A 12,237-nucleotide genomic window follows, 5' to 3' on the forward strand; every position below is an offset into this window, starting at 1 on the left:
TGTTGCCTATTTCTATTGTTTGGCTGAACTATAACAATGGTAACCAGTTCTGGTCAGATCCAACAAACCACATGCTGAAAAACAAACGCAAAAGAATTTCTTAGAAAGGCGAGTAGAAGATGGAATCTATGTACATGAGGTTACTGATTTAATTCCTGCCCTTCTTGCATGTCAACTGTGGGAGTGTGCAGGCAAGAACGACTCTCGTTGCTAATTTTTTTACATGATGAGAAAAAAGATGCAAATGTTTAGCTACATGAGACACACTTATGGAAAAGTACTATTGATTCAATTGTACCTCTTTTTTTTCACTATGTCAGTCAGCAGCAAATCACTATTTTCTTCAGCGCCAGTTGACAGCATACACAATGAAACAAAAGGTGAGACGTTGGTTGGTAGCCGAGCAGTCACTTCGGTATTACCCAGAGAAAGGCAAATGACCGTTATCATGTTTTGTTCCATCTGGCTTCTCCTTAAAGAGACCCCGGACATTTGGGTCAGCAAGGCAACACCACATAATCTTGGAGTAGTAGATGTAGTGCCAAGCATGTACTCTAAAAATTCTGGTACATACAATCGAATGCATAAATCTATTAATTTGGTCACTGACAATATTTATACCATTAACAATGTACACTACTCACTTCTTTAAATGAAAATAGATGAAATGGCATTCTGATATGCAGCTGAAAATATATTACTCCCTCTGATCCATAATAAGCATCGTAGTTTTGAACTGAGGTTAGTTCAACTTATTTTAAACTCGCAACTCTTATTACGGATCGAAGGGAGTATGAAATTATGAATAAGTAGCAGGTCTCTGGAACTGCAAATGAAAGATCATGCATATTATTAAAAACGAACCTAGAAATATGGATTCCATGGTCACATTTGCAGAAAAACTTCATATGAATGTTAAACATTAAAACATAGATTTGGTTCCCTTTTCAACATACCATAAATGTGTGTGGTGTCCTAAAAACCTCTATATCTCCAAGTAGGCGACACCTTACTACAGATATGCCAAGGAAATATTACACACTCTATTAGAATGATTTGAAGAAATCAACAAGCTCGTAAAACTTAAATGCCAACAGACATTCCTTTAATTAATATTCAAAGAGAAAATTATTAATCTGAGAGTTACCGTTTATTGCTTTGTAAGAAACAATATACAACATCGGAATCCTCTCCATGTAGGAATCATCAACTAACTCCGTTGGCAAACATAGGGGTCAATCGAAGAACTTCTATAAAGCTCCTATAAGCAATCGATGTGAATTGTATGTAGTGAACGCAAGCTTGCTGCAGGGTGCCACTTTAGGTGATGCATACCCTAGCTGATTCTCCTAGGCTCCCTACAATATATAATTTGGTAAAGAGTAGTGCAGAACGAGAGACGCAAAAAAACATTTTTCTTGATGAAACATTACGGATCAAGCCGGTCTATTTGAGGCTTCCTGTTAAATTCATCAGACCATGGAACAAAGGGATTTAGCGTTGTAGGGTTATTTGCCGGCGGTGTGCAGCAGGGCTGATGGGAGATGAACTCAAATTGGGTTGGAGTGTGAACTGCGTGCCACCAGTACTACATAATTCCTTCACTCATCAGCCTCGACTAAGGATCGTGGCTTCCTAAATAATTTGCTAAAAACAGAATTGAACATCAGACAACCGTAATCACCATATTCTCAAGAAATTTATAAAAAATGATTCAAATGTTGATGCAAAAACGCTGGACCAGAAAGAGGCCAAAGTATGCGTTCAAATTCAGTAGTTCCATGAAGATTCGGAAAGCTAGTGCATCTCTTATCTGAGGCAAAGAGAGGATGCCAAACACTCATACAAAGCACAGCAAAAATGGTACAACCATGGAATAGGAGGAACACATTGTAGGCCTGGATGGGGAGAAAATTTGGCGCGGATAGTGATGAAGACTTGCTTCCAATAAGTTGGAGGAGACAGGGCTCATACCACACACACTGTCTTCAGCGTCCGCAATGCAGGGACATGGCCATCTCAAGATCAATCAATGGGCGACTTCCTTGTCTACTGCCACCACAAGGCAAGGCTCAACGTCCACTCTAGATCAAGCAAAAGTCACCTTCCACATTTTGAAGACCATGGCAGCATGGCAGTACTCTCCGAAGCAACAAACATAAGTTACATATCATGGTGCCTACAAAAGTCAAAGAAATTCAAATTCTGTCATAACAGTAGATTCAGGACTTCACTGTGTAACATATATATTGGTAGGCTTGAAATTACTACACAAACCAGAGAAAAAAAATAGGAAGATCTACATCACTTATTTTAGCATATCAAGATTATAAGCTGCAAATGTATGTTCTTGAGCATCAGTTGTCTACTGAGCATACCAGGCCTAAAGAACACATATAGACAAAAAACAATTGCCTTTAGAGGAGAACTCTCCTTGTTGTTTGCATATAAGTTCTCTGGTTTAAGGTCCCGATGGATGCTAACTTTTCTATGGCACATCTGTCACACTTTAATGGCAAGAATACGTGTCTAATGTCACAAAATAATTCCATAATGCAAGAAACTAAGATGTGAACACATGATAAAATGACTAAAGGAAAACAAAAAAACTTGCTTCCACCATGAATCGCTGAATTTCCAAGTAGCTGTGCTCACAAATTTATACATAGAAAGAAATAGTGGTACCTTGTAAATTTGTACAACCTATCAACAACAGAGTTGTGAATTAATCTCTTTGTCTTGATGCCCTCATCACCAGGCTCAGTATCACGGATATCTTCTCTTGAACCATCATAAGTAGTGTGGCCATTGTTGAAGTATGACCAGTTATATTCTCCTTATGTCTCCCTATATTTTTTATTTGGCTGCCCATTGTTGTGGCTGCACTTCTCACGTCAAATTTTAGCTATGGCGCCCCTGCGAAACACGAGCAAATTCGAATCAAAAGAAAATGATATGAAGAGAAACAGAGTGGTAATTTTGCAAATCCAAGGATTTCGTCACGCATCAGACCTTTATAACAAATATTCTGTTAATTAGCACAGAGGCATGAAAAGTACTATCACACTTGGTGCAACTGAGGAAAATTAAAACAACAACAATGTAGGTATATGGATTTAACTCTTAGCCAAAACAATATGCATTTAGATTTAACTACACATGTATTCATTGTAGCTATCCTTTAATCAGATTGTTTAAGAGACTTTATTCAAACTATTGACAAAGAATCCGGCGAAGTATCACAAAACACAGGAGATGATATACAAATGAAGATACATACCAACATGTTTAGCAAAAATATAAAACAAAGGCAGTGAAGACACCTTTGTATCATTCAGTGTAAGCTAGAAGGGCACTTTGGATAACACTCAGTGAGCTAGATAGGTAGTAGCCCCAATATAAAGGGATATTCAAAGATAAATGACAAATTGAGGAACAACATCCTGCACTATGATTGTTTTCATGAGGAGATCATAGAGATAAAATGAATTGTCAGTGCATAATTACTTGGCAATTTCTTGAGTTAACTTAACATTTGCCTTAAAGGTTATATAAACAATCATACTAATGGAATTTAAGGGTGGTGGAAATCGACCCGAACATAAGGAGATTTCAGTTGTATGCCCAATATATGCTTCCAAATAAATAATCTAAAAATCATCTTCTATGACTATTTCGAAACAAAGGCACCTCACGAAGCATGTAGTCAAACTAAATAGTAAATAAGGTACCATTTCCCCCCTGAAAAAAGCCCATGGCACAACAAGTTTCTGTGGCAGCACCTGAGACACAGATGGCGAGGAGGGCGACAGGGAGGGAGGTGTTCCTCCCCTCCGCCTCGACCGGCGGCCCCCGACCTGTTGGCACCGCCTCATCCTCGCAGCGCCGCTCTTCTTCCTCCTCTCAACTCTCTCTTCTCTCGTATATGGTTTCTCACAAGAACACAAGAACACTCTCATGAACACACACGTACACACACGCCCAAGGAAGAAACCAGCACCGGCTTTGCCGACAGCTCTCTTCCTTGGTGACACAAACACTACATTTTTCCACAGCCCTCCCGGCCTGCTTATTCTATTACGCAATGCAAACTATATATACACAGGGCCAGCACCAGTGTCACCTAAACTCACGCCACTACTTTGACCCACTAACTACCTAGCTAGCATGCACACACGCGCACCACTCCTGCCATGCATGCACACACCACGGCCAGCCACACACATTGGCTTGATCCGGTTATTCCTCCGCTAGCTAACTGCACGTATATGCTTGAGTCCAACCCAAGTATCTGCAGATAACTAACTGGAAGCTCACGCGGCGCTGCCACAACTAAGTATGCATGCTTCCACTGCGTATTTATCTGCTACGCTACCTAGCCGCTTAGACTCCTCGGAGCACCCATACATGCTGCTAACTAACTCAAAAAGAAGAAATAATCTAAACCTAGCACTAATAACAAGATTAGTTCCAATACGACCCGTCAGCTCAATCGTGTTTGAACTTGTGGCGGATCTGAAACTAAGCTCAATCATGTTGGAGAAAGCAATAGATGAGCTACTTATACTTTTTTTTTTCAAGAAAACTTTCAATCTATTCATCTTCCATCACGGCAGTACAACGAACACTAGAAATAATAAAAATTACATCCATATCCGTAGACCACCTAGCGACGACTACAATCACTGAAACGAGCCGAAGGCGCGCCGCCGTCATCACCCCTCCCTCGCCGGAGTCGGGCACAACTTGTTGTAGTAGACAGTCGGGAAGTCGTCGTGCTAAGGCCCCGTAGGACCAGCGCACCAGAACAGCAACCGCCGCTGATGAAGAATAACGTAGATCGAAAGGATCCAACCTGAAGACACACGAACATAGACGAACCACAACCAGATCCGAGCAAATCCACCGAGGATAGATCCGCCGGAGACACACCTCCACACGCCCACCAACGATGCTAGACGCACCACCGGAACGGGGACTAGGCGGGGAGACCTTTATTCCATCTTCAGGGAGCCGCCACCGTCTCGTCTTCCTGAGTAGGACACAAACCCTAACAAATTTTGAAGGAACGACTAACAACGGAGCCCTCCCGCCGGCCCTTGCCAGGATCCACCACGCCCCCATAGCCCTAGGGCCACCGGAGACGAGGCGGACCTACGGCGGAGCCGGCGAGAGGCACGAACCCTAGCTTTTCTTGGAGGAGGAGGCGGCGGCTAGAAAGAGGCTATAGATGAGCTACTTATACTTGATAAACAATTAGTGCTGCTTAACTACAGAAAGCAGAAGTAACAATATTAGATGGACTGACATAGTACTGAACGTCAACAACTGAAAAAAGAAACAATGGAGAGAGCATCTTACATCCTCAATAGCAATTCCGAAATGACCAAAACCAGATCCAATATCGTCACTTCTGCTAGTAAGCGAATTCACGTGTTAATTCAATAGAAAACATACAGTCTCTGGAAGACAAAGAGATGTCATGGGTGTTTTGACATTTGAAGCTTACAGTAAGTGAGCTCTACACAAAATGTGAGTCCTCTGGTCCGTGCCCAAGGAAGGCGTTGGTGTACCTCTCCTCAGGATGTCCCTTTTCTGCAGTTGCTTCATTTCTAAGAACTCTGTACATAAAACCTAGAGGACAGCAAGCTCAACCAAATTGACGAAACCGCGGTGCTCAAGGCAAATTCATCGTCAACAAGGGACGGGATCAGCATACTATTTCGTCAGCTGCTTTATCCAGAACATGATGGAGGCTCTCAAGATGCTCTGCATATTGTCAACCATCAAATTGAATATTGTGCAACTGAATCCGTTGGATTAACAGGTTCTTCAACAATTCCATAGAGGCGAACAAGCAGATATAGATCATACCTTCTTAGAAATGAGACTGTTTTCTCTGAATTTGGTCCTAAAATTACATGATGGCGGACACTACATGCCTGCAAGAAAATTGATGAACTACTTGGTATACAGTGTCTAGTCAAGTGCCTCAAATATTCTAACGGCAAAAGGTCAAAACAAAAAGGTTTACCTGATTGAGCAAAAACTCAAATAGTCAGCAACGTGTCATTGGAACAAAATCCTGCGAGATAGAAATAGAAGTGGAACCACAATAAGAACAAATTAGCTCATGAACAAATCATCAAACAGGATAGGGCGAATACTGTGAAAACAAAGTACAGAGAAGAAAGAAGACCCAAAGAGAGAGGAGCATCTCGGCAAGATTCTAAAGGAGGACTTCTTCACTCATGCTCCTTTAGCTAACGCACTGGCCTGCAGCTGCCGCTGCCAGATTGGGTATGAGGACGACGACGACGTGCAGCGGACGACCACTCCTCCACTCCAGCAGCACGCCACCGCCTGGTCCTCCTCCTCACGCATCTTCCCCCTCCCTCTCCTCGCTCACCTCACGCCACACGACCAGCGCGCTGGAGCCGACGGGGAGAGGGGAGGAGACGACGAGGAGAGGAGAGGAGCCGACGATCGTGGCCTCCTCCTCCTCATGCGTCTGTCCTCTCCCTCTCCTCGCTCTCCGCACGCCGCACGCCGCGACCCACGCACTCGCACCGACGGGGAGAGGAGAGGGCCCGGCGGCGGCAAGAGGGGATGAGGGTAGCGGGAGGAGGAGGAGGCCAGGAGGTAGGATCCGGCACGGGGCAGAGGAGAGCGGTGGCGGCAACGGTAGGCGGATCCGGCACGGGGCAGAGGGAAGGGGTGGCGGCGGCAGGGGGGGCTCGGGGGGACGCGGGTTAGGTCGCTCTCGCGCGGGGGCGGGCGACGGCTAGGGTTTCTCCATTGCAGCTGGTGAGTTTTATACACCTGTAGTTGCCTGTACGTGAAATTACTAAAACGCCCTTGGCGGGGCACGAAATTTACAAGCAGTGGCAACAACCATTTATGGGGCGACGTGGCTAGCTTGGTCCTGTATTTGCCTGTACGTGAAATTACTAAAACGCCCTTGGCGGGGCACGAAATTTACAAGCGGTGGCAGCAGCGATTTATGGGACGACGTGGCTAGCTTGGTCCTGTCTAGGAGTTCTTGAGGGTTTATATGTTCAATGTTCAATTGCACTACCAAACACGTCCACACCAAAGACACATGGCGCGCACCACTTGGCTCACTCCATTTGCCGCGACGGAAAACGGTGCAACAGAGCAAATAAAAATCTCCACCTCTTCCGGGAAATCTCTCTCAAGAATTCCCCATTCTCCGCAAGTGGAGAGGCGCCGTCGTCCATCACAGCACTCCCCCCTCCGCCCCAAAACCTCTCGCGCCCGCGCGAGATTTCGGGCCCGCGTTGGTCTAGGCCACCGGATCTAGGGTTTCCTCGCGATGCTCTCGCTGCGTAGCGACGCGCGCCACCTGGCGGCGCCGGTGGTGCGCGGCGGGGACGACGTATGGCTCGGGGTCAGCGGCGGCGCGGGGCCTGCTCCCGAGGGTCCAGCGCCAGCGGCGGCTTTCCTGCTGCCCCCTGTGTCCTTGGACGCGAGGGCCAAGCAGCTCGTCGGGGGTGAGCACCTCTGCTGATCCTCGATTTCGCTACTCGTTGATCTCTTTTTTAGGTTGTGATCACCGATTTGCCAGGGGTTCCCTTTTCCTCCTTCTGCTAGGTCGTGAAGGATCGTAACTCAGTTTAGCTTGTGGAAAACTGTGGTCCGGGGTGTGTTGTTTGTGTTTGTTTTGAGTTTACGGGGCTTGAAGTTAAGTGAAAAATCGGGAGAACTGCTTTATTTTTATTACCCAGAATGGTCTGCGTGGCTGGTGTTGTTGTTCGGATTTCCAGGAACATGTGAGCTAGTAACTCAATAACCTTACTAGGAATTCTAGTCTTGTACTACTGGTTTCCTCGGGCTCTTTGAGGATTTAACAAAGCAGGTCCACGGAATCATTTTTGGGCATATCAAGTTCATAAAATAGATACAAGTGGACTACTCAATTTCCTTCTCAGGCAGGCCTCTAGATTAGACCTGAATGTTCTGTCAAATCAGATCGTATACAGCAGAACTAATTGTATTAGAACCAAGTGCACTTTGATCTGTGGTAGGAGTAACTGAATTTCAATCTTCTATTGAATACTCCCTCCGTCCGAAAATACTTGTCATATAAATGGATGTATCGAGACGCATTTTAGTTCTAGATACATCCACTTTTATTCATTTTTGTGACAAGTAATTCCTGACGGAGGGAGTACAATCTAAGTATCTAAAACTTTGTATTCAGTTCAAGTCTAAATGTTTCAATCATTTTGCCAGGAGTAGAAAAATAATTCATCCATTGCAAAAGAGTACTCTTTCAGCGCTTATGGTTGGTACCACATAATTTGTTTGGCCTGCCTTGCTTGTACATGTTGGCTGTGGGCATGTGGGTTGAGACGAGAGCTAGATTAGTTGAGGGCACGTGGAGTCCACTAGTTGAGTGGTGATGTGGAGTCTAGGCTATTATGAAGTTCTGGGCTCACTTGCTTCAGCCGATCGGAGTCACCCCTTTATAATTAGAACATTTCCATGTCTTGGGCAGAAAGTATTCACTCATTGGAACCCAGTGGCTATATTGTGTATCTGCCCCTAATTGTCTGGTATTAAACGCATACATTTCACATAACTATCTGCGTACTAGTCCAAATGGAGCTCAAGCCGGCTAATTTACTGCAGATATTTGAGCTTTTGATAATATAGTGGTTAGATTCATGGATGGATTATTACCCAAACCATTGTCTTTTGCGTTACCATGTTGTCTGTTAGTATTGGTACGTGAATCAGCATCACATCTCTTAATGTGGTAGTTTACCTGACACTTAGGGTACTTTTGTGAATAACCTGGTCAGATTAGAACAGTTCTGTTTGTCTACACCCTTGATATCTTGACAGATTTAGTCATACTGGTAATAATTTGGAATTTGCGACGCACCTATGTGTTCAAATCCTTCAGGGCCAGGAAATGACCAAGATTGTTTTGGAATGCCTTTTGGGGTTGGCTGTGGTATATACTACATTCAGTCACAGCGAATTTGTTGTGTTTTCCTAACAATTTTTTTACTCCTCACCTCTACCACTTGTAGGATTGTTAGCGGGTTATTGGAAAGTGTATGCATAATTTTGAATGGTGTTTTGAAGGCAAAGGTGGTCTCCACATGATTTTTGTTGTTTGTGCAAGACTTATAATTTTAAGTCATGTGAAAAGCTGAATTCTTGTCCTCTGCACACCTCATGGTGGAGGCGATCTGATGCACCGTATTAGAACTATGGAGTTATTGGAGTGTACCTGTTGCATCGTGTGGGATTAACTGGTGTAGATATTTAAATGGATACTCATGTTGGAATTGATCTTTTGTACCTTCTAAATTTTACCTTTTGTTCATATTCTAATTGCCATCCTGCTTCTTCAAATGATTTAGTTAATGAAGAGGACCACCTGGCTCTTGCACATCAGAGCTACAAATCAGGAAAATATAGTCAGGCACTGGAGCATGGAAATGCTGTTTACGAGAAGAATCCGCGTCGAACTGATAATCTTCTTCTCCTCGGGGCTATTTATTTCCAGGTTATTACTATTGTGATGCTTGGGCATGTCCTTTCTTACTTTATTCCAAATCCATCACTGAAAGTTTGGTTTCCTCTAGCTTCGTGATTATGATCTTTGCATCGCAAAGAATGAAGAGGCTCTTGCCATTGACCCACAATTTGCAGAGTGCTATGGCAACATGGCAAATGCCTGGAAGGTTCGTTGAGCAATTAATAAAAATCTTTTCAGAAATGGACATGCTTTTTGAGGGTCCCAGAAGTTAATGGTGCAATACGTTTTATTTTGTCATGTAGGAGAAGGGCGACATCGATCTTGCAATTCGCTTCTATTTAACAGCTATTCAGGTGTGTTTGTGCTATATTTTCCCGACTTTAACGTCTTTTATGATTCTTTCCAGTCTTTTTGGCCTAAAAGGAACTAGCTTAATATTTGAATGTGACCAGTGCCCCTGTTATATTGTTGTATTGGCCCTAACGACTGCGGATCACCAAATGTGTCTTGATGGTTCAAGTAGCCAAGTGACCTCCTAGACTGCAGATTTTAGTTAGCGAAATGAATTTTCGGTGGATCACCTCAAGTCACACTCTCGTTTCTGTGAAAGTGTTATTTGTCTTTGGTTTTAGGATTTACTACTATGAATATGGCATAAGCATTGTTGCTGGAATTGTGCATGGCTTAACATGGAGGAAGAAAGAATAAGATTATATCTGTAAACTGTACGATTTGGTTAGTATTTTGCTGTAGAGACTAGAGACCATTCAATTTAAAGTCAGCGGAATCTGTGTTTTACCTTACTATTATGCCCCTGAGAGGCAATGCATAGTGAATAATATCCTTTTGATTAAAGTTATATTTTTACTCGATCTCATGTGCCAACTTATTCATGATTTGTTTCCACTTCTTCTGCACACATTTCCATTATGCAATGCATTTTTTACGTTGGCTCGTCAAGCCTATCACACAACTCTCCTTTACCCACGCTCAGGACCGGCCATGTTTTAACAAAAACACTGGCTTTGTTGTTGTTGTGGTATATTTGTTCCATGGACCTAAATGTCCATCAGGGCCATAATCGTTTTTCTTATGCTAAATGTCCATGTCTATCATGTTGAGTGCATGCTATCTTTACATGGTTCATCATATATTCTTTCGGATCTGAGTACTCTTTATGGGGGTGTGTTGTGTGCACCAAGGGGTTTAGGGTGTACCAGAGGCCCAATGAGCACTCTAATGGCCATGAAAAAATTCCTAGGAAATTTGTCAATATTGACGCTGCATGCATCTACCTCGCCACACAATTTCAAATCTAAATCCGATCTACACATTGAGAAACTAGATAGTACACCGCGCGTTACAGCGGGATGGTAGTGTCACAAAGAACTTAAAAGAAAGGTGCGCGTAAAGAAGAATAAGTAGATAGAAAATAAAGGAAAAAATGGTTTGTAGTGGCATGAGTTTTTTTTTTACCTTTGTTAATGAAGCAAGTGAAAACTGGAGAACATGGCTTGCATCTAATTCTGAAATCGCCTTACTAGGGACTATCAGATTTGTGGCCAAATTTGTACATGATCTTAATATTCTATTGGATGATCAAAAGTACTTTGTTGATGGCAATGGAAAGAGGCCAATACAACCTGATGTGCTAATAGAAAAATATTAGCAAACAACAATCTATCTAAATAAATAAAAGAGGAAATGTTTGTAGTGGCATGAGTTTTTTTTACCTCTTGTTAGTCGTCACTGAAGCAAGAGAAACCGAAGAAGGTAGCTTCCGTATAACCCTGAAATCAGTTTACTCAGTACAATCAGTTTTGATGCCAAATTTGTACATGATCTAAGTATTTTATTGCGTGATCAAAGTACTTTGTTGGTCACAGTTGAAAGAGGACAATGCAACCTGATGTGCTAATAGAAAAATATTACCAAATAACAATTTATCTGCATAAATATGTTAATCAGAAAAGGGGTAAAAAGATGAACTGGAGGGTGTCAGAATCAGAATATATTGAAATATACTACTCCCTCAGAATAATATAAGAGCATTTTTGTGTCAAAAATGCTCTTATATTATGGACGGAGGGAGTACTACAATACAAACCGCTTGTGTACACAACTTCAATGAAGTCCCAGCTTTATATTTCTGACTTTCTCGGAAAGGTGACTTGCTCAACCTACATAGGCTACATAATCTAATTAAGCATCCTTGATTGCAACCAAAACGGTGACAATTTGTGCTGGAAACATACAAAGGAATCACCGGATTTAAGCGCCAGACCTGTAGGCATTTTCTTCCCCATAAAACAACTTGATGTGCTGCAGCAGAATCAGCAGACATGGTGCGGAGTAGGTGGAGTGCGCAGGCGGTGGACAATCGGGAGTCATGGCGGTGGTCCTGTGCCGTGATTACTGCTCATGTAGAGGATCAAAATAGGACAGATGAGTGAAGAAAACAACATGAGACCGGGGAACCAAAAAAAGATGAGAGAGAGAGAGAGAGGCGTGAGATTCCAGGTAGCAGATGGAGCTAGCTTGTGTGCGCATTTTTGGATGCATGGTCAAACCTTGCAAGTGCATATACACGCAAAGGTAGACTGAATGCAGGACCTGCTGGGGGAAGAGGGGTACAGCGAGATGGGGCGCAAGGGTGGGGAGACACGGAAGAATCAGATGGGCGAGGAGGGGTACAACAAGGAGGGGTGCAGCAAGGGCTG

At 43.3% G+C, this 12,237-nt stretch overlaps 1 protein-coding gene and 2 long non-coding RNA genes across 5 annotated transcripts in view; 1 reads left to right on the plus strand and 2 right to left on the minus strand.

Moving 5' to 3' along the window:
* Positions 1 to 307: 307 nt before the first annotated feature.
* LOC119364029 lies at positions 308 to 5,618 on the minus strand. Of its 3 annotated transcripts, XR_005174616.1 has the most exons (5): positions 5,510 to 5,618; positions 5,362 to 5,413; positions 2,686 to 2,916; positions 1,975 to 2,179; positions 308 to 563 (listed from the first exon to the last, which is right to left on the minus strand). It is a non-coding gene; the product is annotated as an uncharacterized LOC119364029 (long non-coding RNA). The 3 variants fall into 3 exon arrangements; XR_005174615.1 differs by lacking the exon at positions 308 to 563 and having other exon boundaries at positions 1,681 to 2,179; XR_005174617.1 differs by lacking the exon at positions 308 to 563 and having other exon boundaries at positions 1,681 to 2,179; positions 5,362 to 5,416.
* Positions 5,619 to 5,633: 15 nt separating this feature from the next.
* Positions 5,634 to 6,172, minus strand: LOC119364030. The gene is made up of 3 exons (XR_005174618.1): positions 6,035 to 6,172; positions 5,875 to 5,942; positions 5,634 to 5,769 (listed from the first exon to the last, which is right to left on the minus strand). It is a non-coding gene; the product is annotated as an uncharacterized LOC119364030 (long non-coding RNA).
* A 1,016-nt stretch (positions 6,173 to 7,188) lies between these two features.
* LOC119364028 (probable UDP-N-acetylglucosamine--peptide N-acetylglucosaminyltransferase SEC) overlaps positions 7,189 to 12,237 on the plus strand; it is a 14,352-nt gene continuing 9,303 nt past the window's right edge. Inside the window, exons 1-4 of the mRNA XM_037629429.1 lie at positions 7,189 to 7,514; positions 9,399 to 9,544; positions 9,624 to 9,722; positions 9,820 to 9,870. Coding sequence (XP_037485326.1) covers positions 7,337 to 7,514; positions 9,399 to 9,544; positions 9,624 to 9,722; positions 9,820 to 9,870 — 474 coding nt within the window. The 5' untranslated portion in view covers positions 7,189 to 7,336. The remainder of the gene's footprint in view (positions 7,515 to 9,398; positions 9,545 to 9,623; positions 9,723 to 9,819; positions 9,871 to 12,237) is intronic.

The sequence above is a fragment of the Triticum dicoccoides genome, chromosome 2B (assembly GCF_002162155.2).
Source record: "Triticum dicoccoides isolate Atlit2015 ecotype Zavitan chromosome 2B, WEW_v2.0, whole genome shotgun sequence".
In the NCBI taxonomy this organism is placed as follows: Eukaryota; Viridiplantae; Streptophyta; class Magnoliopsida; order Poales; family Poaceae; genus Triticum; species Triticum dicoccoides.